Raw genomic sequence first — 27,731 nt, 5'->3', positions numbered from 1 at the left:
TGATATATATTGTAGAATAAAACAGATTTGTAGAATGTGATACTTTTTCTACTTTGCATAGCTGCATTTCATATAACTGTTACACCCCTCATGTCTTTTAAACAACTACCATTATTTAATCCAGCTTTAATTTTTGAGATTGCAACTTTTTTAGAAGTAGATTTATCCAACAATTATTTTCTAATGACATCTACACATATAAGTTTGTTGTACATGTAATGCTACAACAATTTTGTCTCACAATGAATTCAGATCAATGAATTAATGTGGACCCTGTGTAACCCTTGGACACCAATGTATCATTTTACGAAGCAGTCATAGCTAAAATTTTGATGAGATCCCATTGAAGCGCTAGTACATGTAGACTATTAAAACATGTTTCAATTTTTTTTGTCAAAACATGTACCGTACATGTACATTGTATGATGGTTTCGTGTAACTATTCCAAGAGTCAAGAGTCTCCAGACTTAACAAAACTTATTTTATATTTACATGAATTTAATTAGACTATAAACTATGAAATAACAGGATTGAATTGAAGAAGGCAGGAGAACCCAGAATGTCTGTATGGATAACGCAAAAAAGTAGCTCTACAGAATATCAGGGCAACCTTTCACCAAACTGTCATTAGTTCTTCAAGTTCGACATCCCATTCAAATGCATGCTAAATTGTCAACACACTTTCAATAGGATGTCGGTGAACTTGTTCTTATGTCCGACAGTTTTGTGAAATGCTGCCCAGATTTGTACAGAGTAGTTGTTGAATTGATGTTAATGATGATGACCCCATATGCAAAATAAGTTAGCAACAGCTAATTTCATTTTGTTATGAATCATAGCCATAGTGTCTACATGTACATGTATGTAATGTCAATTTTTTCATGGTTTTGGAAACCACTCCTTCTTCTGCATGCACACACTTAAAGACTTATTTAGAATCATCGTGCCCAGTTGGGTGGATGCGTTACATGTACATGACCTTTCTTGAAATGTAAATGTTACGGACAAAAGGTAGGGTAACCTACGACATGACCCGACGCAATGACCCGATGATTCGAAGTAAGCCCACTTGTGTGAACAGTCTACTCTTATCTGTAGTCTAGTCTCTAGTCTACAGCTAGACTAGAGTCTAGACGCAGTAGACGGGGTGGGTAAAAACTTTAATCAACACAATGAATGAAGCCCTACTCACTAATGAGTACTGACTGTGTCTCACTCTCTGTGCAGAGCGAATGGTAGTTTCCTATTTCCTGATAATACCATACATGTAATAACAATGTATTCTCACCTATCTACTTACATTTTTTTTAAATCTTAACATATATTTTGATCAGCTGATATTGCATTGTGCTTGCATTGAGTTGCAGTGTGACTGATGTTTAGTCTATCTCTGAGTCTGACTCGGACTGAGCTCTGTTATTTAAAGATAAAGTTGAGTTCTGGTCATACTCATACGATTGCATTGCAAAAGTGTGGAATGGATCAGAAAAAGTTGATAATGTATTGGTGTGTACTGCAAGGTTCTGGAGTCATCAAAATCATAATAAATTCGGCCCAGTCTTGGTAAAGTAACAAGCACTCTGTACACAGAAAGATGTATATGGGCCTACATGAACCAAAGGGTGCCGGGCCTATACCTATAAGACCCCTATAGGCCTAGAGGATCTATCTTGATTTCCTTAGCTTTCTCAGAGTAAGAAATAAGAGTAAGATTAAGAACTAACTAGAGTCTATGCTCATCACCACTCAGCCAGCAACATTTTCTACCAAAAGTATTTGGCAAATGACATTTATTTGTAATCTGGAACATTCAGTGTAAGTTTCGTTTCGCCCGTTTGATTCTGTGAGAAGTCAGTTTCTTTTTTTACTAGAACTCAAGTTTATCTTTATTAATGTTCCATGCACAAATTCCCATTCATGTTCATAGACAACGACTGTAGACCTACGCCTAACACACACAGTTGAGTCTACTGTCACAGGCTCGCTCACATTCCACGGCTCATTTTCCTTTCAAATAAAAACTTAAATCGCATCATAGAAGAGATCAAAATACATTAGTCTTGGCATAAACTATTTAAAGAATAATCTATACATACCACTTGTTTCAGAACCATGCCTTTCTCGCTCACGTTTCGCCTTTTCGGCGGCCGTATCCGCCATTATGAGATGAGAGATCCCTATTTAGAAAACAACGTCACCGACACAGTCAGTTTTTGCATGCACCACCCACACACACCTGCCGGCTGGTTTTCCCTCAGTATTCCGGCAGAGACAGAGAAGAACCCTTTCCAAACAAGCACTTAAATTAAATGGTTTTCACTGCGTTCCCGTAATAAGAAAGTTTAATCTTCAAAAATTGAATAAATACTGCAACAGCTCAATATACTTTTCATTCTTGGGAAAACACATTTTCTGTAAATTATAGTTCTATTCCCGCACATACGTATTCTCCTCCACTAGCACTACTATCGTATGACTGCTTTCTTTTAGGTTTTCAACACCTCGCCAATAAAAGTGTGATGTCGCCATCTGTCGTTACATACCTTACAACCAATACGCTATATGAATGCAAAATTATGCCCATTCTCATCTCAATATTCAGAACAAAAGGATTATTAAACATCGATAGTGTAAAGTATTATTTTGTAGGATAATAATCGTCTGTGTCATGTTGGCTGCTACAGTGCTAGAGACAAAATGGTAAAACAATAAATGCAACAGTGTCATAAGGACAGGTGCCAACTCCCAAGCATGTCCATTCACTATCCACTGTTCTGTGTTTTCCCCCTTTTTCTTGTATAAATATATATATATATATATATATATATAGCAACTTTCTTCTCACACACTTACACTCAGCACACTGAATGTCATACCCCCCCCCTTTTTTTCTTTTACTAAATTGTCATTTTTCTTTCACTTGCTCTTGCAGAATTGATTTATCAGTGGCTATCCCTCTCTCCTTTCCTCCTCTTTCCTATTGTCCCGTAGCCCCCCCCCCCCCCTCCCCCTCTCTCTCTCTCTCCCTCCTCTCTTCTTGTCCTGCTCCTCCATCTATCCCTCATCCTAATCTTATCTCCACCTACCAGAGCCGACATGTTGTTGCCACAATAGAGTAAAACCTTCCCTAAGCATATGGCACTTGCTTTTTCCTCATTAGTTTAATAGGTTTAATTGGGTCATTTCATTTGGTTGAAAGGCAAATAATTGTTTTAAAACAGCATTAAAATAGACACAATGCTTCATGAAGAATAATGGACTGATAGAGAATGTAACATTTTAATCAAAAATAATACAATCATAATAACAATGTGTTATCGAAAGTAAAAGCTTTACCATCTAATATGGAAAAAATAGATTGAACAACTATCTAATTTTTGAAGAAAAAAAAGATTAATGAAATAAAATTTATAAATACGACAGAACCGCATAATTGTCATGTCTGCATTTCATTTTTTTAAATTGAGAAAGAAGCTGTTAATGTTTTTCTTAAGACTTTGAAGGTATTACTATTTACTACTCAGTAAATGTCATTGAGGATGGAGAATAGATATTTTGAATTTCAAAACACCTTGAAATACCTATGAATAACAGTGTCCTAAATGTAAAAATGCTTGTACTTTAGAACAGTTATACAATAAATGATGTTATCTTGAGGACTAAATGACAATGTTTCATGAATTATAAGTCTGTTTATGTACACAATATACATATTATACATACATATACAAAGTATTTACATTACACTTAAATACCGTGACAATGATATTACAAGACACAGTAGATGCAACCATTTTGACAAAAATAAAAAAATCTCTGCTGTCTTAACTTCACACTGGCCATCCCTTGAATTCATTTCCTACAAAATATTAAGTTTTATATTGCAATAACATACCATGGTGATTTTAGATTAACCCATTGACTACTGAATTATCTAATTCCCATAGACTTAACACAGGGACCACCAGGTTCCAGTAAGCAATGGGTTAATCAAATGAAATGCTTTAACTGCTTCCATGCCAAGGGCAGCACACACAGCCCAAGAATGTGAGTGTTGAATAACATATACAGGTATTTGGACTACCAGTTTCCAACACAAAAACAAAATTACCGGTAGGTGTCTTCATTGCGAAGTTAATACCCATGCATTTTATGCCAAATTTATCGAAGAAACAGAGTGTTATATAAAGTGAATTTTACTCATGAAAGTTCATTTACTATCACAAAACTTGGTGGCAAAGAATTGATAGATATTAATCTGATTAGAAACATGAAGACTTTGAGTATTTGTGCATTTTCCCCTCAATATCTCAATTAAAACATTGAATCTAATATGATTAAATATTAAAACAAGAGTACGAATTAGCTGTTTTTTGGGGGTGCCAAGGTTCTTCCTTCTTCTTCATGGTTTCCATGTAATGACTTTGACGGCTATCTCTGCTGCTTTCACTACAGCTGCAGACTCGTCTTCTGTTCTCTTTCTTATCTGCAATTTGAAAGCACAGAAAAAAAGGGAAAATGATATATTTGTAAATGAAGGCATAGCATAACATTTCTGAGATATTAAAACAACTGTAGAGTCAAAAGTATGTAGTTTCAACTGACAGATAAAAATATATCATTATCAAGATATCAAAATAGCAACAGTAATAAGATTTTATAAAAGTGTAAATTGGAAGATAACTTTGTATAAAGGAAACAAACAGCAGTATTACTTGGTGCAATCTTCATAATTCATTATTTTATATCAACAGAAAATTAGTTAATTGTCAACACAAGTAATACTACTTTTAAAAGTATGCAGCCTTTTATGGTACACATTATCACTCTAATTAAACAATATCGATATCAAATGGAAAACCTCTTGACTGTTTGTCTAACCCCCAAGTGTTGGGATTAGAATGATTAATGACTACACTTGCAGCTTTGATATGAAGTTGCAATTATATGCCTTTTGCTAAATTCTGCAGATGAATAACTCTGCAGGTTATTGATCACTGTCACTGATAATCATACGTTTGGACCTCACTAATCTAGCCAACTTAGACATTGCAGGCCTAAAATACACAAAACAAAATCAATTCCAATTATACAATGTCCATTTCTCTCCCCATCCTTATCAATGCCTATACAAACAAGCAAAATACTTTAACATCATTTAACAAAGTTAAATCTGAGATGAACGGTCCTACGTGTTATCAGTGTCTGTGATATAGTGTAATATTGAACCCCTAAAAAAATTGGCTTCAAAATGATCAAGAAGTTCCTTAAAAGAAGTAAAAATCTTTGAGTGACTGGTTTTACCATACTCATTTTCCCCATAGACTGTAGTGTTATGAAAACCGTTAGGAAAAACGCAAAATTTGATTTCGATTTTAATTTTGATTTCCTGACTGACCTAAAGGTTTATAATTATCATTGCAGTATGAGCTAAATCAAGGAATTTGTTTCAGAATCTGAGACAAAATTACCCAATCCCTTTAATATCTTACCCTGTCTACGTTCTCCAGCACTTCTTTTCGTCCCTCTGGTGCCTCTGACAGGGTGGTGATAGCAGTGATGGCGTTGAGTCGTACCTCACTACTCTCATCATCCACTAGCTTAACGAGCTCAGGTATGGCTCCAGCCTTGATGGCAGTGTATTTGCCTTGGGTAGTGATTGTGATTCTATTGTAGAGAAGATGAAATGGTCCATACCAAAGCAAATGTCATTTTATTTAGTGTCATATTCAAGGATTATTGTTTAGTGAGGGCAAGAGGGAAGAAAGCTCATGATATTAAACACATCACTTATGCTATTCTAATAATCAACTGCTTTGATTGTAGTCATCAATGGAAAGACAAGACAAGATGATGTGCAATCATATACATGTACCTAGTAGTTTGCTACTGTTTAAACATAATTTACAGTTCAGCATTGTCATCATGGAATCAATTTCCAACTTGTGCCATGAGTTTCATTAATATCTATTTTTAGTCTACTCAAGTTTACTATAAAGCCTGTGGTGCTTTATCATTGTGTCTATCATCACCCTAGGTCAAAAATGCTTCTAATAAAACAACTCATCAGTTGTTTGTAAATCTTTATCAATAAGCTATATTGGGGCCATTAATATAATATAATCAACAGGACCCATATCCATAAGACCTTACTAAGCCTAGTTGTCAACTAGCTATGTACAGTAATATACCCTATGTAATTAGTTGACAACTAGCTGAGTACGGTTTAAAAAATGAAGGGCCAAGTTTACTTCAATCTTTGAAGTAGCTGGTAATATTATGGGACAAAATACATTGGAGATGGCTTGAAACCATGTGAACATTCCAAGAGTTATCTCTGTGACCCTCAATAAGTTGCAATCCTGCTAAACACAACATAAAACTTCAGTACCGGTGTCTCTTGCACTACCTCCACTGTCCATGCAAGGCATCATAGAGAAGCACACTTACGTCATGATGGCCCCAGCAGCCTTGGATCTGACATCAGGATCTTCGTCGGAGAGGAGAGTGACAAGAGAGGGCAGGCTGTTACACTCACACGCCTTCCTCTTACCATCAAGAGGAACACTGAAAAGATAGAATGATCAAATATTGTACTTATGTATGATACATGGCAAGCACTGAATCCAATGACCGGGGTAATAGTATATCTGTAAAGCGCTTAGAGACATTGTATTAAGCGCTATATAAGCGGAATATTATTATTATTATTATAATTTTACAAAGGATCTATGTTCTAGCGTGGTTAGCAAGGGGTTTAAACAAGTAACAGCAACAGGTCTGAACTTTGATTGTACAGGTTTGAAAATCAATAGCAGGTTAATATTCATTCTCAACCAACAAAATAATCATAAAGTTTTTTTCAAAATGCTTAAAACTATAGCTCAGATTAAACAAGAGTGCATCAAAGAACCTAATTAGAGCCCTTCAGGAAGCCCTGGAGCGGGACCACAAGGGACTTTGAGTTTTGCATACATCAGCTCATACTTCTTCCATATTCCAATTTTATATGTTTTAATTTTAGTTTGTGGACCATCCTGATGCTCCAGTCGCTTGGACATACAAGTATAATTTACAGAGTCAAAAGCTATCAACATAATGTTCATTGAACAACCATGTATGTTCAAACTGTTCAAGTGACAAATCAACCCACTCTTTTGATACCATATTGAGAGCCATAAAGCCATGATGCAATGGCAGTTTCATTCACTCCTATTTGTAAAATTAGAAGTCTTTATCAAGTTTCTTGATATATGCAATGGAAGTAAAACTCATGGCTTTGAAACAAACTTTTACAAAACATATATCAATAATACTATGGACTGAGACTGGTAAATGAGAGATATTGGCTAATAGTGAGTAAACTGGAATAAAGCATCTCTTATGGTGTTTAAGACATGTTTCCCCTCGACCAAATTGTAATAAATGTTTGTGAATGTTGAGTACTAATTCTCAAGCAGCTCATTTATCACATCATAATCCAATACAACTGAACTGGAAGCATCTTATGTCTTTTTACCAATGACACTTGAATGGAACCTACCTCAGGTCCATGACATCCCTTGCAGCCTTTGCTCTGATGATAGGTGATTCATGGAGGAGAAGTTCAGTGAAGACCTCCATTGCTCCAGCAATCAGTGCCTGGACCTGATCTAGTCTCATACAGAAATGAAGGGTGTCCAAAATATATTCCTGCAGAAATAACAGAACGAAAACTTTTATTTGCTGATGAACGATAAATTATAATCAAACAACGATAATTACGAACTCATATAATGTAACTATTTCAAAACAAATTGCAGAGGAGTTCAATTTTACTAAGACATGCATTCAACACAACACTACTCAAAAGCATATCTCAACAAATCTATGTTTCATCACAAGTAAACTGTAAACTGTTTCTACACTTTGGTTGACTTATGGAACAGACAAATTGACTTGTGTCACATGTACAGTGTCTATAAATATGATATACCAATAAATAATATTAGGCAGTCCACAGATTCAGTTCCTGAAAAAATACTGGAAATTCAAAGAATGACCTTCGGTGAAAGCACAACTGCCTACCATTAACATGTGTCTAATTCATTCCAGCAAACTCCATTATTGGTGATATTATGTTGAACTAGATGGAATTCGACTGCGCGCAGTCGAAAATGATGCCTCCGTCATAGAGCAATTTTACAAACCGAAACGGAAGAAATTTTTCAAATTCAAGTTCAATTGTAATCCATTAACATGTTCTCAGAATATCGTGATTACAAGCAATTTCTCATATACATATATGACCCTTTGATCTTTGACCTCATGACCCTAAAATCTACTCAGTTCATTGGCTCTGCAAGATTTCCTGAGTTAAATAGTAATCCATCTGTCAGTTCTAATGAGAATGCGTCCACAAGCTATTTTTGCATACATAATGAGCCCATGACCTTTGATCTTATGAACCATTCATTGGCTCTGCAAGATACATAAATGATCTAAGTTTGGCAGGAATCCATCAATCTGTTCTAATGATAATACGATCACAAGCTATTTTTGCATACATAATGAGCCGCATGACCTTGACCTTTACCTCATGACCCCAAAATCTAATCAGTTCATCAGCTCTGCAAGTAACATACATGACCTAAGTTTGGCAGGAATCCATCAATCGGTTCTTGAGATAAGGCGATCACGAGCTGTTTTTGCATACACAATGTGCGCTGTGACCTTTGACCTCGTGACCCCAAAAACTGATCAGTTCATTGGCTTTGCAAGATACATACATGACCAAAGTTTGGCAGGAATCCATCAATCGGTTCTTCAGATAACGCGATCACAAGCTGTTTTTGCATACATAATGAGCCCTGTGACCTTTGACCTCGTGACCCCAAAATCTAATCAGTTCATCAGCTCTGCAAGATACATACATGACCAAAGTTTGGCAGGAATCCATCAATCGGTTGTTCAGATAACGCGATCACAAGCTGTTTTTGCATACATAATGAGCCCTGTGACCTTTGACCTTTGACCTCGTGACCCAAAATGTAATCAGATTGTTTTCCTATAGTGATACACACTATCACTAAGTTTGAAATTTAAATCTCCAGTGGTTCTTGAGATATCATGATAACAATCTCAATGTATGGAATTTCATAAGTTGACCTCTGTGACCCTTGACCTTTGACATACGTGCTCCAAAATCTAATCAGATCGTCTTCCTATGGTGATACATACTATCCTTAAGTTTGAAGTTTAAATCTCAAATGGTTCTTGAGATATCGCGCTAACAAACTCAATACAAGGAATTTCATAAGTTGACCTCTGTGACCTGTGACCTTTGACCTACGTACTCCAAAATCTAATCAGATCGTCTTCCTATGGTGATAAATACTATTCCCGAGTCTTAAGTTTAAATCTTAAATGGTTCTTGAGATATTGTGATAACGGTCAAACGGGACGGACGTACGGACGTACGGACGGACAACCCGAAAACATGATGCCTCCGGCACCACCTTCGGTGGCGGAGGCATAAAAATAGTTATTCATAATCAGTTTCAAAACAAAAACATTGTCACTGATTGTAAACAAATAAAAATAGATAACTATTTCTCATACTGCTTTTTGACCATACCTCAATTTCATCTAATTACATGTTTAGTTTGTCCATCAAACTAACACTGGACGAGACAAGTTACAGTCTTTATTAAATATAGTACACCAATAAAATCCTGAAGTCCAGGGAAATATAAGCACTTGTACTGGCAAAGATGTCTACTACTACTACCGCCATTTATACAAATTCCTAAGAGCAATCACTATTTTGAAGCCTGTACCTTGATTTCATCCACTTCAACCTTGAGTTTGTCCACCAGGATTGGGATAAGATGGGTTTCTACCACCCCCTCGGCTCCGGGGTGGAACTCTGTTAGCATCTCCATGGCCATGTGGGCGTTCCGTCTCACGATGTCAAGCTCATCATCAAACAGCTTGGAGAGCGGGAAGATGATACTGAAGTCAATGAAGGCATCCCTTCCAATATTGTGACCTGGAGAAGAGAGATGGGAGATGATTGTGATGACCTGTTTCTATGTCATCTTTTGAAAAAGGTTTTACATCAACATATTTGTAACAATATCCAACATTTATTTTAACCATGTTTTGGTCAAATATAACAGTAGCCCTGAGTAAGTGATATGCTAGTCTCTTGTAATAACTAACTCAACTTCTTTGCAGTGTAACTGGCTGAGTTGTATGTTTTTTCCACCTTCCAACACAAACACATTCCCTCACAAATTTCTGAACTACAAAGTTGAGTCCATCGTTTTTAACATATGACCTACACACCAGTATACATGCAAGTTCAAATGATCATCTATCTTTGGGCAAATGTTTTATTTCTGTTAATAATACACTCATTGATCAATTAACAACATATTCAAATAAATAAATCACTAACAACTAGATTACTTTTCTTTGCTTTGTTTTAGGGATCTAGGCCTAGGTAACTTACCTGATATGATGTATAATGCCTCTGTTGCTTTATGCCTAACAGTTCCATCTGGATCACTCAAAAGAGCTTTAAGGCTTTCAGCTACACCTGAGAATTGCAAACACACATCAAATAGGATTATAACACATGCAAATAAGCATGCAGTAACACTATATACTTTTGTATTCTATGTCAAACAGATGTAGTCTATTTATAGACATGATGTAATACCAAACAGTAACCTAAATATAGGGTCATGATGGTAAAAAAATCTGTATAAAAAAGTAATAACAAATCTGATCAAATATATTTACTTAACAACATATATATTTGAAAAAACTGAACTCAATTCAAACTGCATCAATGATTTGAATATTAAGAACAAATTTGGTCTACTCATTTCATTAACATTATTGTCTATTAATAAACTCAAGAGTCAAAATATTATTTGTTACTTTTATAAGGCTTACCAACTTTAAGTAGTGCATCTGCAATGTGTTCTGGATCATGAAGATAGTCACATAACGTCATTAGAGCTCTTTGTCTTGTGATGAGTTCTGGGTCCTTCAGCTCACGATTCTGAACAATAAAAAAAAAGTTTAAGTAGAATGGTAAGAAGCTTGATTTACAAGGAAGATTATTGTTTGTGTAACAAACATCACAATACTAAATAGTTACAGCCAAAAAATGTGCTCAAGCTGTTTGTCAGAGCAGTTCAACAAGCAAAATCATGACACAGCCACTGTTTTCTTGTGAAAATTACAGGGATTTTGAGATCCTTGGCACATAGGAACAATTCAAGAATAAACAGAAAATAGTTTAAAATCCTTTCAAGTTGATCTAAATAGCCGAGCCTTCAAACTGTAAAGTGTGAAGGCTAAGGCCGACAATCCTCCCCCCCCCCCCCCCTCCTTGGACTCATCTTCTTCTTGACAACAGACTAAATTGGAATCTGTAAAATGTAGGCCTAGACTATGTGCAGTAGGCCTATTTCCTGAAGATAGAAGATGGAGTCCTGAATTCAAGGTAGTTCTTCTAATAGAGAAATTATGGTAATTATTCTGACTGAGAGTGAGAGTGAGACTGAGCCCGTTTTCTCTTCTTGACTTGAGAAGTTAAGATTGAGACTTTAAAATTAAAGTTTAAAAAAATAAGACAAAACTGCTTTCGCCTTTACTTTACTAGTCTAGGTCTAGTTCTTATTTTGACATCATAGCCCCCTTTTTTTTTTAATAGTTAGAAATTGAATACACTATTCCATTGGACAAAATATTTCATCAATATTTCTACACAATACAACAACAAAATTACATGACATTGAATTGTGAACTGGCCTGGGTCATGGATTGGTTGCACTGCACTGCACAGTTTGGCTCAATTCAGATGTCACTTCAGTCCCATGCGTTCATTTTACTGTTTGCATTTTACAACTCTCAATATCAATCATCATATCAGGCGATTCTTACCAATTTGGGGAGAGCCCTGTCCCCGTAAGCTAGAGGTGCTTTTGTGACATCTATGTTTGGTGGTAACTGTGTAGTTATTCGAGTTGTAGCCATGTTAATTTAGATAATTTATCCGAGATTTATCCTAGACCACCACTCGCCAGCGCGTTACGTTGCTATGCGATCGAACGTACGTACGTACGCGTACGTACGACGTCGACACGCACGAACGTGGTACGTGGTACTGTACGGCATCCGAGTGGAGAGAGAGAGACAGAGAGACAGGGGGAGAGAGAGGGGGGAGAGGGGAAAGAGGGGGAGAGAAGGGGAGAAAGGGAGAGGAGGGGAGAAGGGGAGGAGGGGGGAGAGGGGGGGGGGGGAGGGGATGTGATCATGAAGGGGAGGGTTTAACAATTGAAACTATCAGAGAAGTAAAACATCAGAGCATTTACTAGGAAATACAGGGGATGAGGGGAACTATACAAAGAGCTTTGATATAAAAGATGCCAGATTAGACAAGAAAAGAAAAAATACTGGTCATGGGGGTCCCTACCCTTAAAGTTTAAACTGTGCCTAAATTGCCTAAAAAAGTTCTAGTAAGTACTCATAGTGGAGAATCGATGGTGTGTCAAGGAAGGGGATATATGTCGTTGTTTTTTACAGTATTAGAAATGTGAGTCAGAAAAATTTCATAAGGGTTCTCAGATTTTGTTTTTAAAAAAAAGGGCGAGGGGGAATGCTACACAAAACAAAGAAATATAGATGATGCAATCCCCAATCACACCTGTCACGTGGTCAGTTGCTTTCTCTTCTCTTCTCTTATTTCATTGATCTAGTAAGACCAGGGGGTGTTTCACAAAGACTAAGATCGACCTTAAGTTGGACATATTATTTATGCCAGGCCATTCATGCTACTAATTGCTCCTTCCATTATGATCTTTAGATAATAATATTTTTTCCTTCAATAATGAATTATCAAAAAAATTTAATGCTGTAGATTTGCGACTATGATTTGTACGTCCCTTGAGAAGCCAATGCCAGTAAATGGTGAGAGCAAACAGTGGCATGAACGGCCTGCCATGGTTAAATCGATCTTAGTCTTTGTAAAACACCCCCATGGGCAACCACCACCACCCCCCCCCCTTCAATTATGGCTAAACTCACACTACACCACTGCATAATTCTATATGCAGTATTTGCCACTCTCCACCCAGGTGTTAAATGTGAACCGGTAGGTGTTGGATCGCCTTGAGGACCTTGCAAGGTCGATATGTGCGCTATATAAGAATCCAATATTATTATTATTAGGCTCCCTTACCATTGCCAGTCCATGAAATTAATTCAAGTTACCTAATGCTTTGAATGGCAAATAAATATATGAAAATATATCACAATTAGCACAAAACAACAATTAACAAAATACAGGTACAATACAAACACAATGGACAATAAAATTCAGGTATACAAGAATGTACATTTATTTACAGAAGTGAGAAATCCATTCCCTTGCTCAAGCAAGACAGCGGGATATGCATGCTGAAAATGAATGGTCTGTACCATTCAACAATATACTGTATTATCAAGAAAGATTTATACACACATGATAAAAAATATAAGGATTTGAAAAAAATGGAATTGCAATGCACTAATTTATTGTAGGAACTGTTTTTTTCCTTCTTAATATGCCTATAATCTTGATAATACTGAAACTTAGAGATATTATTAGAACTTTTTTAAAGTTCTCATTAATCTACAAATATGAGTTTGTATTAAATCACTCTAATATATCTGTTTATCATTCAAAAGTAGGTGGCCAGTTGTGCAACTACCGGTAGTATGACACCACTATGATTCACAGCCAATCGAGGCCTAATCTCAGACTTTCTGCAATTTTGATGCTCTTATCTATACGACAGTTTGGAACCCCAATTAGGAATATCAACATTTTTGAAATCCCATATAAATCCAAATATCAATTTCTTTCAAAGTCAAAAATAGATCTAGCTCATAATGTGGCCATAAGATTTCATGAGACAAAAATTGTCCTACATCAAAATTTCAAATTCATGAAACTTTATAGAATTTTGAGGAGAAAGAAAGGTTTTTCTTAGAAAAATACATCATATTCAGTATCAAAATTTCGGCCCTTAAAACTTTATAAAGCATTGAAAGGGTAAATGACAGACTCCATCAATCTATTCTGTCTCAGCTATCAGAAACCTTGAGATTGAAGGACTCATTCTTTCAAATCATCCCAGGCAACTTTTCTATTTAAATCATAGGTAATTATACAGTTTTATAGAAACACACTCAAGTTCATATTTCCATTACTCTTTCCTTGAAAGACCGATCTCAGATCAGTCATTAACAAATATAAATTTGATGAAATCTGTGTCTTTCATTGAAATGTAAACAAAGAAGGACTACTCTTTGTTTCAAATCCTTCCATTGAATGTTCCTGTCTGAATTACTCATAATTTTCAAAATTCTACAATGTTCATATTTCACTTATTTTACCCAGTCTACTCTCAGCCAGTCTCAGCAAATGTGCTTTTTGATAGAGTCTCTCTTTCCCTTCAAATTCTTCCTTCTAATGTTCAGGTCTGAATTACACATGATTTATACAATCCTACAATATTCATAATGTTATTGCTTTCTCCAGGTCACAGGCATATGTAGCCCTCTCTTAGCTATCAGCAAATGTGAGTTTGATTGAGTCTCTTTCTTCCATTAGGAACTTCATGATGACGGCTTCCACATTATCATTGCTTCTCATCACCTGTCTCTCCATACCAGCACGGAAATCTTCTTTCCCTCCTCTCGTTACTCCTCTCGTCACTGTCCGTTGCCTGGGAGATGGAAGAAAAATCAATCATTCTCATAATATATGCCACAGATATATAATCTTAGTAATATATGCATACTGGTACCAATACTGGTCCTTAAATCACAAGCTCAAGTGTATATACAGTGATCAAACATATGCTACAGGGTATATTTCATCAAAGTTATATGGTTAGGGTGAGCAGTAAATTTAAATTTCTAGTTAGGTTTTGAGTTAGAAATATGGCTAAGTATTGGGGTGGGTTACGATTCAAATTTGGAATTCCACAGGTGTTAGAAATTGAACACAGTTTTCACTGGAGCATCCGTCATGCAATCATACAGAATGTTTTGATTCAGCATGAATTTTTGGGGGGGAAATTGCATACCTTTTATCTTTAATACCGGTAGACGTTTTGTTATGGACATATATAAAAATACTTCTTGATAAGTATCAACTTGCTAAGGGGATATAATTAAATCAAGCAAGTACATCATTTACAAATATATCATTCACAATACCCCTTAGGTATACAATATTCTCACCTTTGGACACCGGAAGAGGAAGGAAGAAGATCCAGATTGACCTTTCCTCCATCTTCTGTTTTCAGATGAGCAAACTCTTCCAGGATATCAATGTCTAGTCAGAATTAAGATAAGGAATGTATCTTTTTCAAAAACATGATTTTTTTTTTTTTGTAAAGAAACTTTTTGCTTGCACCCAGTATTAAAGATCACCTGCATTGAAAACAAGTCAGAAAACTGTTTGGAACCAGCGGGATATGAACCTACCATCTACTGCTTGCCAAGCAGCGACTCTAAGTACTGTCTACTACTTTCATGACAAATTGAAACCATTTAATAAATCAATGAGACACAGACAGTTATAATATATGATATGGTGCTTCACTCATGATTCCCTGAAAACAGCAATTCCTAATCAGATACTTATATTTCATCTTTAGACTCGAGAACAACAAAAAGTGTATAATTAAATTTAAGAAACAAGAGGTCATCAGCATTAATAACAATTTCCAAATATTCTTGCTCCTTTGACACATTGATGATGCCCTACCATTCATCAATTTACTATCACTTTTTTCACAAGTTGATTGCTGTTTAAGTTTTTGCTTATATATTTATTGTAATTCATTTCTCTCTCATCAAATACACTCAGCTAAAAAGTAAATTAGACACTATCTATAATAAAGACTTTAAAATAAATACCTAATATAAACTTACAATACATATATCACATACATTAATCCACCTTAAAATTATATGCAATTAAAATCATTGAATAATTGAAAATATATTTGTAATTAATAAGGATACTGACAACATAGTTGAGAAAGCAGTGGTAGAAGAAACTGCCTTGTTTTCTGATTCTCCTGATGGCCTCATTGAACTGAGGTTCTTCTCTCGACCAATAATACTGCATCAAGACAATCAGGTGACCTAGTCCAGTGTCATTGGAATCTGCTCTGTGAAGGACACGTTTCTACAAGAAAACAAGCAAACCAGATTAGTAAAATTCAGAAAGGAATATTTTATCACATTTGTAACAATAAGAATACTACGATCCATTAATGAACATCAAGGTTGTATAATTACACATCTACGGTTTGTAAAGAGAAGAGCGTTTGGTTGATTATTCATAATGGTACCTATTAATCAACCAAAGCCAGTTTGTCACATGGCATACTCGTGCATTTGTCCATAATTCAAGCTTCATTTCCTTACATCTTTTTTAATCCTCTGCGGGTGTACAAAACCTTCAATCTCATATTTCTCTTATCCATACAATGTGGTCACAGGGCTAAAGTAATTTAAGGGCTCATTTTATAATGTGTCAAGATGCTTAGGCCTAAAAAAAAAAATTGATGACTTGGCGTAACCCGCCCGACCCTATTTTTATCGCCGACCCTACGCTTTTTTTTTTTTTTTTTTTTTTTTTTTTGATAAAGGATTCTGAAATACTGGAGACATTTTTTAACTGTTTGTTATTACAGAGCCATTCACAATTGTAAATATTTTCACAAGTTGTAATTGGCTACTCTTTTCAACCCTCATTCTTCAAGATTTTGGATACATGTTAACATGTTAACATGTTAACCTCTAGACAAGTTATAAAAATGCTAGTCAATACATTGTGAAAATACTAATATTTGTGAACAGCCCCTTCTAAACCTACATATTCACCTGTTTATCCTGTTGAAGACAGTGTCTGAGATATCTTAGGCTGGGGTCTGTTGGAAACCTATTAATGCGTTCGTATGTTTGCATTTTATGTGCATGAGGGTGTATGTACATGTACATGTATGTATGCAGGGGGGGGGGGGGCAGGTGTATGTATGCATCCCCCAGGTCCCAAGGTGATCAAGATTCAACAATTTCTTGCTCACTTTGCTCACACAGTGTGTGTGTCCATATATGTGTGTGTCTGTGTGTGTGTGTGTGTGTGTGTGCGTGGAGTTATTTGAACATATTGTGGTCTACCCTTCTCATCAGATCATCCCCAAGGTCTGAGGACCTATCTACGCCACTGTATGTATGTATGTGTATGAATGGCTAATTTCATGTATGCAAATATAAGCAACAACAAAAAAAAAAAAAAAAAAAAAAAAAAAAAAAAAAATCGCCCTACCTACCCTAATTTTCAGTGACCCGTTACGCCAAGTCATCAATTTTTTTTTTAGGCCTTATGGCATGGCATGTTAAAAACTTGAGGGAAAACGTATATTATACATTTTTTCTATACCAGAAGTAAAGCTGCTGATTAACATCGCCAATAAAGGTTCATACAGAAGAGTTTTGGCAAGGAATTATGAAATGTGTTTGATTCCACTGCATGATTTTTCTTCTTCAATTCTTTCAGGATTACAGTATATTTGCCTGTTCAGCATTCTAGATTGGAAAATGAAGACAATTATTTTCTCTGTTAAGATAGTCACCTTGAATGCAAGCAGCACCAGTTGTATACAGTAAGGTAACAGCATAGAGGGACTGGCTGAAAGGATATGAAGTAGTCTACCAGATCTCCCTGCCCCCGTCAATGATCCTTCACTTACTATGCCCCTGCTTGGATTACCCTCCACATAGGTGGTATTCATGATGGTGATGGCTTGCAGAACACAATCACATGCATCCTGAAAAAGTGGATCAAATTTAATTATTATTTCATTTTCCCAATAATTCCTTTTCTTTTTCCGTTTTTTAAATCTCTTCCCTGACATGGTAACAGGTGTTGATGATCCACTTAACCCATTGTCTATGGGAACCGGTTGGCCCCTGTATTAAGTCAATGGGAATGAAAGAATCCAGTAGTCAACAGATTAATCTACCGGTAGCCATACAAATAATTGTGTGCTCAGATCTGTCTCATTATGTGTCATTCACTTTACTTTCCAAAACCCTTGAATATATGCAGCTACAGATAATATGGGCTGGAGTCTATAGAAAATTGTGTTCTACCAAAACCAAATTGTTACCAAATTGTTATAATTTTCATTGAAGTACACAGGACTAATGGCCCATGAAACAGATAATTTTAAATCTGATCTGCACTTTGAATATACTATAGTCTAATCATGATTACCAAAACAATATCTTCAATCAAAAATAGTTGAAAGATGGACAATTATGTCAAACACATACCAGTATATCCAAATAAAAACAGTACTTACAATATTTACATAACTTAATGTATATGATGTTTACAATGTAATAATTTCAGTCAGTGCTGTTTAGCCAGATTATCATATTAAATAAATGAAACATCAATGTTTTAAAAGATGATACAGGTAGTGCAGCCTGCATTTACTGTGACTTCATCATAACATCACACTTGACCAAGAACTGAACTTACAGCTAGCCTTGCCATAGACTGATAGATACAAGCCAGTTGAATCAGAATCTTCATTCGATCAGGGTTGTCAAGGGCTGTATCATCCTGTTCTGCTTTTAACCTTGATTGCAGCATGGAAATAGCTTGAACATTCTCACCCTGTGAAAACAAAATACAAATTGTTTTATAATATATAAGAAGAATTTATATTTATATAATATTGACTGGCCTTGAGGGGTATATCAGAAATATTGACCAAGCTCAGATCATATTGCCCCGAGTCGAAAGACGAGGGCAATATGGTCTTAGCGCGGTCAATATTTCTGATATCCCTCGAAAGTAAAGCCAGTCAATATTTTTATTGTTATCCAAATCAGACATCTAGAGCAAATACAGAAATCCACCATGACAATCTCAAGAACTGAACAAACTACCAGCACTGTGCATCCAGTGCTTGACACAATTTTCGATACACTGCAAACAGTGTGCATTTGGTGTGATTATTACGTCACAATAGAGTGCGCGCAAAGTGCTCAGGTTCTCGTACGCATAATAGATGCGCAATGAAAATGAAAAAATACGGCGCGGTCAATACAAGATGCCCGGATGCGAGACCGTGGAAAATACCAAGGTATATTTTCACTCGTCTCTACATGCAAAGTCAATACGCACAGGGAGACCAAGGAAAATACAAAGAATATACCCCTCCGTTCCCACTGCTAGTGAAAACTAGGGCAATACGGTTTTGTAAATGACCAGCTCAGATGTCTGATACGGGTAATAATACATCATACCACATGATGTCTAGTAGGATTGGAATTCCAACTGGAGGATAACCTCTTGAAGTTAATCTTGTGTTCTGTTACAAGTAATATATGTATATATATTTTTTTTAATTGTCTCAAAGCAATATTCCATCTATTATCACACAGAAGGTGGGTGGTTTAAACCATAAACAAACTAACAAACACTTGCTGGAAATAACATGTGCCAGAAACTATACTGCAATAATGAGACCATGTGCTGTGTATATGATTATCTCAATATTCTCCTACTTTGTTGCTCATTACACAGCTATTACACATTTTCTACCCAAAATCTGTTTGTAGTTTCAAACCTTCTGTTTGAGGTTATTTGGTTCGGTATGATTTTTCTGTCATAAAAATTCACTTTTTCCATAAAGAGATAATTTAATAATAACCTCACACCAACATATACTTACCAGATAAAAGAGTCTGTCAGCTTGGAAGCTATTGAACCAGGACCATGTATCTGCTTTCCATCTGTGCAACAACCAGGTGAAGTCTGTCAGAAGAAAATATATTCAATCATCTTTAGCACAACCAATCTTTGAAGGTGAAATTTGTATTGGCAGTACTGTGCATAGTCATGGGCAAATATGGAGAATGGTCCTCTCTCATTGATCAAACTATGTAGAGAAGTTCTATTTGGCTTTATGTTTTCCTATAATAAAAAATATATCATTGTAAGATAACTCTCTCTAAATGTGCTGATTTCAATTTAGCCTCTTAACATGTGACATCTTGGTACAAGTTACAGGAAACAATATTCAAGAAGCAAATTGAATATCAATTTGCAAATCTTATTATGGTACAGGTGAGTGCTGCAAAACAAACTCAAAAGAGCACATACTGTAAGACAACATTTTCAGACAGATTACCTACGATAGAAAACATGATTGCAGGATGTGATTACAAGCACTCTACAATTCTACTTGTATTTTCATGGTACTAAGTAGGGCAAAACAATAACTTCTACAAGATACTGATATCTACACCTCTGAATGAATGAATGGATTGAACAGTGTCTTACAAAATACAAAGTGAAACCTTCCTTTAGACCACATGATCAAACTGAAAGATGAGAACAGATTTGCATAATTTACATAATAAAGTAAGATCTGTAAATCCCAATTAATACAGACAATAATCTACATCATTCTATAATTTGGATCATAAACCTTGTGACATGAATCAATGTGAACAGACCTTTGATGAATGTATCGTTTGAGTTGAGTAGTCGCCAGCAGTTCATGGCAGTGTGGAAGGCCTCAGTGATCTCGGCTGAGAGAGGAGTCATCTCTGAGGGTAGGATCACATCAGAGACGTCGTCTGAGCCATCAGAATCCTAACAAAATTATGTAGGATGAAAACTAAATGTTAGATTAAATATGTAATTAGAGTATCAACCACACAAGATATTCTATCAAGCACAGTATAGTAGTTTCTCGTTCTACATGTTCAGATCAATAAAACAGAGTGTCTTCAAAAGAAACAATGTCTGTGATCTGGTGATGTAAATGGGTACCTGGTAGGAAGAAATTACTGGAATTACTGTGATGTTTAAGCATGCAACTATGACACAGAAGTGTTAGTGCTGGTGATTATCTTTTACACAGCAGCAGATGAGCTGGCAGGTAAAGAACTAAAACATGCTAAAAGAATATGTCACTCACTATATGGGTCTCTTTGTCTGCTTCTAACTTGCGCTTCTTGTGTGTGTGCTTGTGTTTCTTGGACCGTTTCTTGGGTTCAAGGTCTTCAAGCAATACGTGGGATTGATGGTGATGACTAGATGAACCTGAGAAATATAGAGAAAGAAGTTTTTTCTAGTAATCATTGTACAAGCTATATACCAGGGACTGATATTCATGTATATGCTCCCATCATGGTGAGTTTACGACTACCAGTAGTCTCACTCTGTCCACAAAGCGTTGTGAACCAGTGTAAATTATCTAGGAGTGGTACATACATTTACCTTGAGAAAAATAGAGTAAAAAAAATAGTGGCTATTTATGTCATTGATTTGCAGTTTAGCGAACAATAATCATTTTCTTTGACTAACCTGCATACTGATGTGGTTTCATGGTGGATGTATAGTGGTAAAAAGACAGAAAAAATCAGCTGGCATGGGGAATTTTAAAAATAAAACTGACATCTATCAACCTTCCCCACTAACTAGCCGATTTTGCTAGAATCAGGCAGAAAGTTTGCTCTTAATTTTCTTTTATCTAGGTTTAGTTTAGAAAAATGATGATTGGAAAGGAAATAGATAGTGGAGCCAGATGTAGTCTTAGCAAGTGGTAGGAAAACCTAATGACACTAAACTGGCAAAGAAGATGGGTACAGCCTCAAATACATTAAAAGACAGAGTTTGAAATAAGGTATTATTAATATTTTTTTACTTCCCAACATAATTTCTAACCCCGTAAAGCACTTGTTGGGCATAGGTTAAAATAGGGTGTATCAACAAAACCTCCTTGACTTACCTCCATACTGTTGAGGACTCATTACGGAGGCATAGTGGAGGAAGTCCTATTGAGTAGCACTAGTTTGGCATAGGTTAGTATAGGGTGTATCAATAAAACCTCCTGGACTTACCTCCATACTGTTGAGGACTCATGATGGATGCATAGTGGTAGGAAGCCCTAAGAAGAAGAACCAGACTGGCATAAAAGGCTGCTTTAGGGGGCACCTTCTCCCCTTCTTCCCTGCTGTTAATACTGTGTCTCTGAACATGTTTTTGGATGATTGACCAGCTCTCCCCTAAGCCACTGTTAGAGACCAAAACAAAAAAGCATGGCAATATGATCAAATGACTCCTTGTACTTGTCAATATTGTATGTTTTAACTTCTAAATTTTCATAATCTTTCGTCCACATTACCGTACTTGAATCCCATATTCTGTTGTACCTCCTCAATAATATTTCTTGTTCTCTCTAAGCTGGTATAAAACTATTCTTTCTTTTCTGTTATCTTCTCTTCTCTTCTACTCTTGCTTCTCTTCACATCTCTCCTCTTGTCCCTCCCCCCTCTGTCATCTTTCTCTCTCCCCCTCTTCTCTTTCTCTAAATATTCTTTCACTAATTTCCTGGAAGGAGGGGTAGGGTATCCTCACCTGCCAGGTGCCGCAATAAAACCGCTCTCCCATTGACAACACTTGGCAAACAATTTCAGTATGTGTTGGAGGTTGACCCACGGTGACCCCCTCGACAGCTCTGACCCTTCAACTCCCAACACAATATTGGTCATGTGATCCCCGCTGGACAGCTTCTGTGGGTGTGGTTGTGTTGCCATGGTGATGAAGAACTCCATAGTCTTGTGCAACCACTTAGAATTGTCCTTGGAGGAGCAGTGCTGGCCGAGTTTGTTCATAGATAGTGCAAATGGAAGTACTTCATATACTGTAGATGGCAGGATTGATGGGGAGGGGAAGAAAAGGGATTCATTATTTCCTTTAACATCTATAATACACAAGTAGCTAGAACTTATTAACTGGTTGCATATACATAACAAAATTTCTTAGATTTTACACATGTACAGGGTTTACATCGTTTTTCAAATGACTAAGGCAATGATAAAAAAAAATACATTTCTTCAATACAAATGACCTAGCTCTTTTGAATTCAAAGATATTGTTATTTTGTGTTAAATACTGTCAAACTGTTTCCATGCAATATTATCTATTTGTTTTCATTTCCTATTTAAAACTCCATGCTCCTTATTCACATCACAGGTTTAAATCACTCCACTCTTTGAAACTGTTTGTCAACATGTCCAGATGAAATCTAATTTGAAAATATTAAAGATTTCAAAAAATAAGGCTTACCTTCAAATCACTTGACCAAAGGTATTTTTACTCTGCAATATTTATCTACTTGCCCTTACGCAGAAATGATATTTACATTCAGTTCTACATCTCCCAATGGAAAAAATTTCATTTCAAATGAAAACAATTTTCAAATAAAATAAATGCAATCAATCCTAAATTCAATCATAAATCAATGTGTAAATAAGGTAATGGTTATTGGGAACAAACAACTTTATTACAAAGATCATCTTACCCATAAGCTTCCTATACGGGTTAGCCACATTTTTGAAGCCCTCTTTCTTCTCAATATCCAAGATACTATTCAACAGAAGAGACTGTCATAAAATGAGAAAAACGCAAATCAATATTTAAAGATGGTTGCAGGAGATATCATAAACTAAGAAGCATTCGAAATGCATATTTGTTTCACATTATTGCATATTCATCATTTTATTATCACACAAAGTCTAATATTTGAAGAAGAAAAACATACCATTCTTGTATTTGCATTATCAGTACATAATAATTATTGAATTACAGGGAATTTTGTGGAGGGTCTTGCACAAGCTAAAAGCCTCTCAGATACCAAACTCATCTATCACTTTAATATAATTATTAAAAAGAGTTCAGTGTTAATCACCAGAAAACCCAATGCAATTTGTGTAAATGAATTCTGAACAACATTAAAGCAACCTAGTACACAAAGCCTTATTTTTGGTCATTGAAGATAAATCAGTTTTAAAGTCAAAGTTCTTTAGACAGGATTGAGCAAGAGAAACTGCACTCAAGATTGGTGAATAAAGAATGATATAGCTATACAACTCTGTCTTTAATTCTACAACATACCACTTCTTTCGGTCCATCTTTGTTAAATCGCTGATTGATGAGAAGCTTGAGACGAAGCTCCTCTAAATCATTGTGGTTCTGCTGGCTTAATTCTAGATGTGGAAAATAAAGGAAAATGAACATAGAGCTCCACATGGAATCGAACATGTTCAGTGATTGGAGGTAAGGTACCTGGTATCAAGCAAATTCTATTTACAACATACCATCAACCACTACAATATCACAAAGTTTGTGAACATTTCTCATAGCTTTCAAGAGATATATATTGATTGTATTGTTCTCAGATCATGGCTACAAAAATTAATTGGGTACAATCTTTACAATAAGTGAATTTGCTTCAGTTACAGGAAAGAAAGTCTTGCCAGTCCAAACAAACATGCATGGTACACCATTGGTGTTCTTGGGCAGGATTTGCCACCAACAGCACAAATGGGATCATCACGGCCCAGTAACATTTAGAACTACATGACCCTGTACTTTTTAAAAAATCCGTAATCACATTCACATACTTGCACAGTGTTCCAGTATTTCCCTCTGTATCTTGGTTGGCAGGTGCTCATACACATCTATCGAAGAAATTGTTAAAAGGCAAGAAAAACATATATGATTGAAAAATAAAATAACTGAATAAACTCAGCATCAGAGTTCGGCTTGATCCTTTCATATATCATATTTACATATATCAAGAGAGATTATTTCTTTTAATCATTTTTTAATAAATTGTTACAATTATTTTTTTAAGAATCTAGCTTCAATGCTAATAAAGTTATGAAGACATGATTCATTTTGTTCCCAGCATTTCATTGGAGGATATACAGGTGTAAGGAATTTTTTTTTATAACTCTATTCACATGGCATAACCAGCACTTACTAAAAATAGCAGAGAGTAGGAGCCCCCCCCCCCCCCCCCACACCATGTTTGGAAATTCTGTTGATATTCGAGGCATGGGCCAATTATGAAATGTTTTGAATATCCAATCTTCTTACTTCTGATAAAGTGATTAACATTTTCACAACATAGATGACTGTATGAGATTTAATCCATTGGCTACTGAATTCTCTCATTCCTACATTCTATATACAGGAACCATCTGTTTCCTGTAGGTAATGGCCTAATGGGTTTAAAAAAAAATCACCTTTGAGAAAAGATGCGTGTGTGTCCTTGGAGTCTCCAAGTAATGACTTTGAGATAGCCTTCAATTCATCGTCCAGTCTGCCATCCAAGGGGAAATTCTTAAACCTTGTAAAAATGGAATAAGACAACAACAAAAATGATTAGTGTATTTGAAAATATACCAATTGCTTGTCATATCTAAGATAAAATTATTTAATTATAGCAAAGTATAGAATCAAATAAATATGGTGAAATTGAGATCAGCACAGAATAGACAAGGAACTATCAACTGCTGGAATATATTTCTTCTAATGAATTCTAATAAATTCTACAAAATGAAGCATATAATTGTTTGTAAATTACACTGCTCAAGATAGCTTGTTGTATGAGCCTATTCACAAGATCTACTGGGCTGAAAGAAACTGATTCAAAAGTCATCTCACTGGAGTACTTGTAACACTATCACTGGCAACAGCCAGTATTGTAAAAGTTTGGGAAAGGTCTCAAGGTATTACCAACTAAGTAACAGTAACAGTAATAACATTTTCATAAAAATAATTGATATTAATCTACATGCATCATTTTCTAAACCTCCTTCTAACCATATATCTGTTTTGACTCAGGAGCACAGACAAATACAAAAAGTAAACTTCAGCATATCCATTTCATATTTAATTTTGTAATTTTACTGTATCCATACTTACATCTCAAGGAGAATAGATGCTGCCTGTTTGACATCTTGTGCTGTTTTCTCAAAGCAGTATGCCTGATACTGTACCAAATAAAAAGATTAGGTTTGATTATCAGATTTTTCGAAATGCCCAACCACAATCAATTTCTCTGGCTCTTTATACTATTTACTGGTAATTGCCGGTTATAGGGTTATGTTCCTTTTGTTCTTCTTCCTGATGAGTTAGGTTCACTATCTGACTAACATTGTTGGGACACAGAACACTGAAAAACCCTGCTTCATGAAATCAAATCAGTATTCTATTTACCTGAGCTATGGCAAATGAAAAAAAGTTTTTCATGCATAGCATGGCGGAGAGGCCATTCAGGTGATTTAGCTATGTACTCAACAAAAATACATGTGACACATATACAATGTGCAAACATCTGGGCAAATAAGCCACAAGGATTTAATTGACATTAGCCCCCAAATTTCATAAGTTTAGGTATATTTCTTGTCAACTTGCTAATAGTTTGAAATTGGTGTGACATCCACTTCAGTCAGCTGCAGAATCTATATTTTGCATTCATGTATCAAGAATGTGGGCGTAGGTTAGGGACCCATTGATTTATTTCAACAGCAATTTCACACATCAAAAAAAAATTAGTGAATAGATCTATCTGTTTTTTTATTTACAATCAATTTTTTTTCAACAAATCAAGTTAATAAAAAATATCCCCTAAAACTATGAATAGTCTAGGCTCCAATGATCTGACTTTGTTAACAAAATGAATAGCGTATGGTCTTGAGTCTTGACATCATTCATACAATATGACATCTCCCCTCCCCCTCTCCCCTTCCTTATTCTATTTAGAAGTCTTTGACTTTGTCAATGCTAATATGGTCATTTTTCAAGAAACTTCTTTTTAAAAATAATTTTGACAAGTTCTACAACAATAATGCAAGAATTAATTCCATGTTCGTGACCATGAGTCATGACATGATTAACTCCTTTAATTTACTTTGCAGTTTAATTTATGTAAAAGATTTTGCTTTTACACCATTATTCCTTAATTCTACAGAGTATAGCAGAAGCCAGAACTTAGATGATCCAACTTCCATCTTTATTATTTTATACTGAACTGGCGCTGCGCTGGCACTGGCAGTGCACTGCATATGCAATTAGGCGAATTCCGACTAGGGGGCAATCAATTTCTACTTCGTCTTCTGTCCCACATACTGAATATCACGTTGGAAAAACTGTCTAACTCACTTGTATTTTGAAGTCATGCGGGCAGAGGATCTTTGCTGTCAGGAGAAAGGCCTTACACGCGAATCGATCATCTTGTTGTTTCAAGCAAGTTTGAGATTTTTCGACAAACCACTGTGAAACGCTTTGCGTGCTTCCCTTTTTCATTTTTTGGTCGGGTTCTCCATTTGTCTCCATGATGATTGCATGAAAGCGGACGGCAATGTACGTCCTAATACGTAGATGGCGCTAGAATAATTCTTCTTTTCCTTTTGTGTTCTTCTCCAAATAAGCTATCAATCCAAATTTCTCTCTATGTGTGTTGATTCAAATTATAAATAATCAAATCTTTGGGATTTGGTGATGTTGATACTCAGACTTGAAATAAACTAAGCCAATTGACACAGATCTGCCAAAAAATTACATCACACAAAGACCGATATTCTCTAGTTGCTATCCTTTACAAAATTAATAACATCATCATCCTCACCATCATCTTCATCATCATCATCATTGTATCCTCAGTGCTAACATCATCACCACCACCAACATCATCATCATCCTCACCATCTTCCTTGTCATCAGCGTTATCGTTGTCACCATTGCATCCTCAGCTCTACCATCAACACTACCACCAACATCGACATCATCA

General features: G+C 35.8%; 3 protein-coding genes across 4 annotated transcripts in view; all 3 read right to left on the bottom strand.

Annotated features, from left to right (window-relative positions):
* LOC579944 (phosphatidylinositol 4-phosphate 5-kinase type-1 beta) overlaps nucleotides 1-2,480 on the bottom strand; it is a 43,310-nt gene extending 40,830 nt beyond the window's left edge. For both annotated transcript variants that reach the window (XM_011667661.2, XM_780033.5), the window contains exon 1: nucleotides 2,097-2,480. In XM_011667661.2, coding sequence (XP_011665963.2) covers nucleotides 2,097-2,160 — 64 coding nt within the window. In that variant the 5' untranslated portion in view covers nucleotides 2,161-2,480. The remainder of the gene's footprint in view (nucleotides 1-2,096) is intronic.
* A 1,676-nt stretch (nucleotides 2,481-4,156) lies between these two features.
* On the bottom strand, nucleotides 4,157-12,104 carry LOC580004 (radial spoke head 14 homolog). Its single transcript, XM_780085.5, has 8 exons — nucleotides 11,941-12,104; nucleotides 10,945-11,053; nucleotides 10,496-10,582; nucleotides 9,819-10,030; nucleotides 7,544-7,692; nucleotides 6,451-6,567; nucleotides 5,493-5,667; nucleotides 4,157-4,486 (listed from the first exon to the last, which is right to left on the bottom strand). Exons 1-8 carry the CDS (start codon nucleotides 12,031-12,033, stop codon nucleotides 4,403-4,405), a joined length of 1,026 nt encoding a protein of 341 aa, XP_785178.2. The 5' UTR covers nucleotides 12,034-12,104; the 3' UTR covers nucleotides 4,157-4,402.
* A 1,269-nt stretch (nucleotides 12,105-13,373) lies between these two features.
* Nucleotides 13,374-27,325, bottom strand: LOC580066 (integrator complex subunit 10). The gene is made up of 16 exons (XM_030972575.1): nucleotides 27,104-27,325; nucleotides 25,865-25,932; nucleotides 25,183-25,286; nucleotides 24,556-24,612; nucleotides 24,047-24,138; nucleotides 23,454-23,535; nucleotides 22,508-22,793; nucleotides 21,991-22,163; nucleotides 21,066-21,190; nucleotides 20,599-20,737; nucleotides 19,812-19,894; nucleotides 18,611-18,748; nucleotides 17,697-17,891; nucleotides 16,078-16,243; nucleotides 15,289-15,382; nucleotides 13,374-14,768 (listed from the first exon to the last, which is right to left on the bottom strand). Exons 1-16 carry the CDS (start codon nucleotides 27,275-27,277, stop codon nucleotides 14,606-14,608), a joined length of 2,139 nt encoding a protein of 712 aa, XP_030828435.1. The 5' UTR covers nucleotides 27,278-27,325; the 3' UTR covers nucleotides 13,374-14,605.
* Nucleotides 27,326-27,731: the final 406 nt, after the last annotated feature.

Source organism: Strongylocentrotus purpuratus, unplaced genomic scaffold (genome assembly GCF_000002235.5).
Source record: "Strongylocentrotus purpuratus isolate Spur 01 unplaced genomic scaffold, Spur_5.0 spur5_scaffold_6, whole genome shotgun sequence".
NCBI lineage: Eukaryota > Metazoa > Echinodermata > Echinoidea > Camarodonta > Strongylocentrotidae > Strongylocentrotus > Strongylocentrotus purpuratus.
Note: the sequence above shows the minus strand (reverse complement) of the source record. Positions and strands in the feature narration are given on the sequence as shown.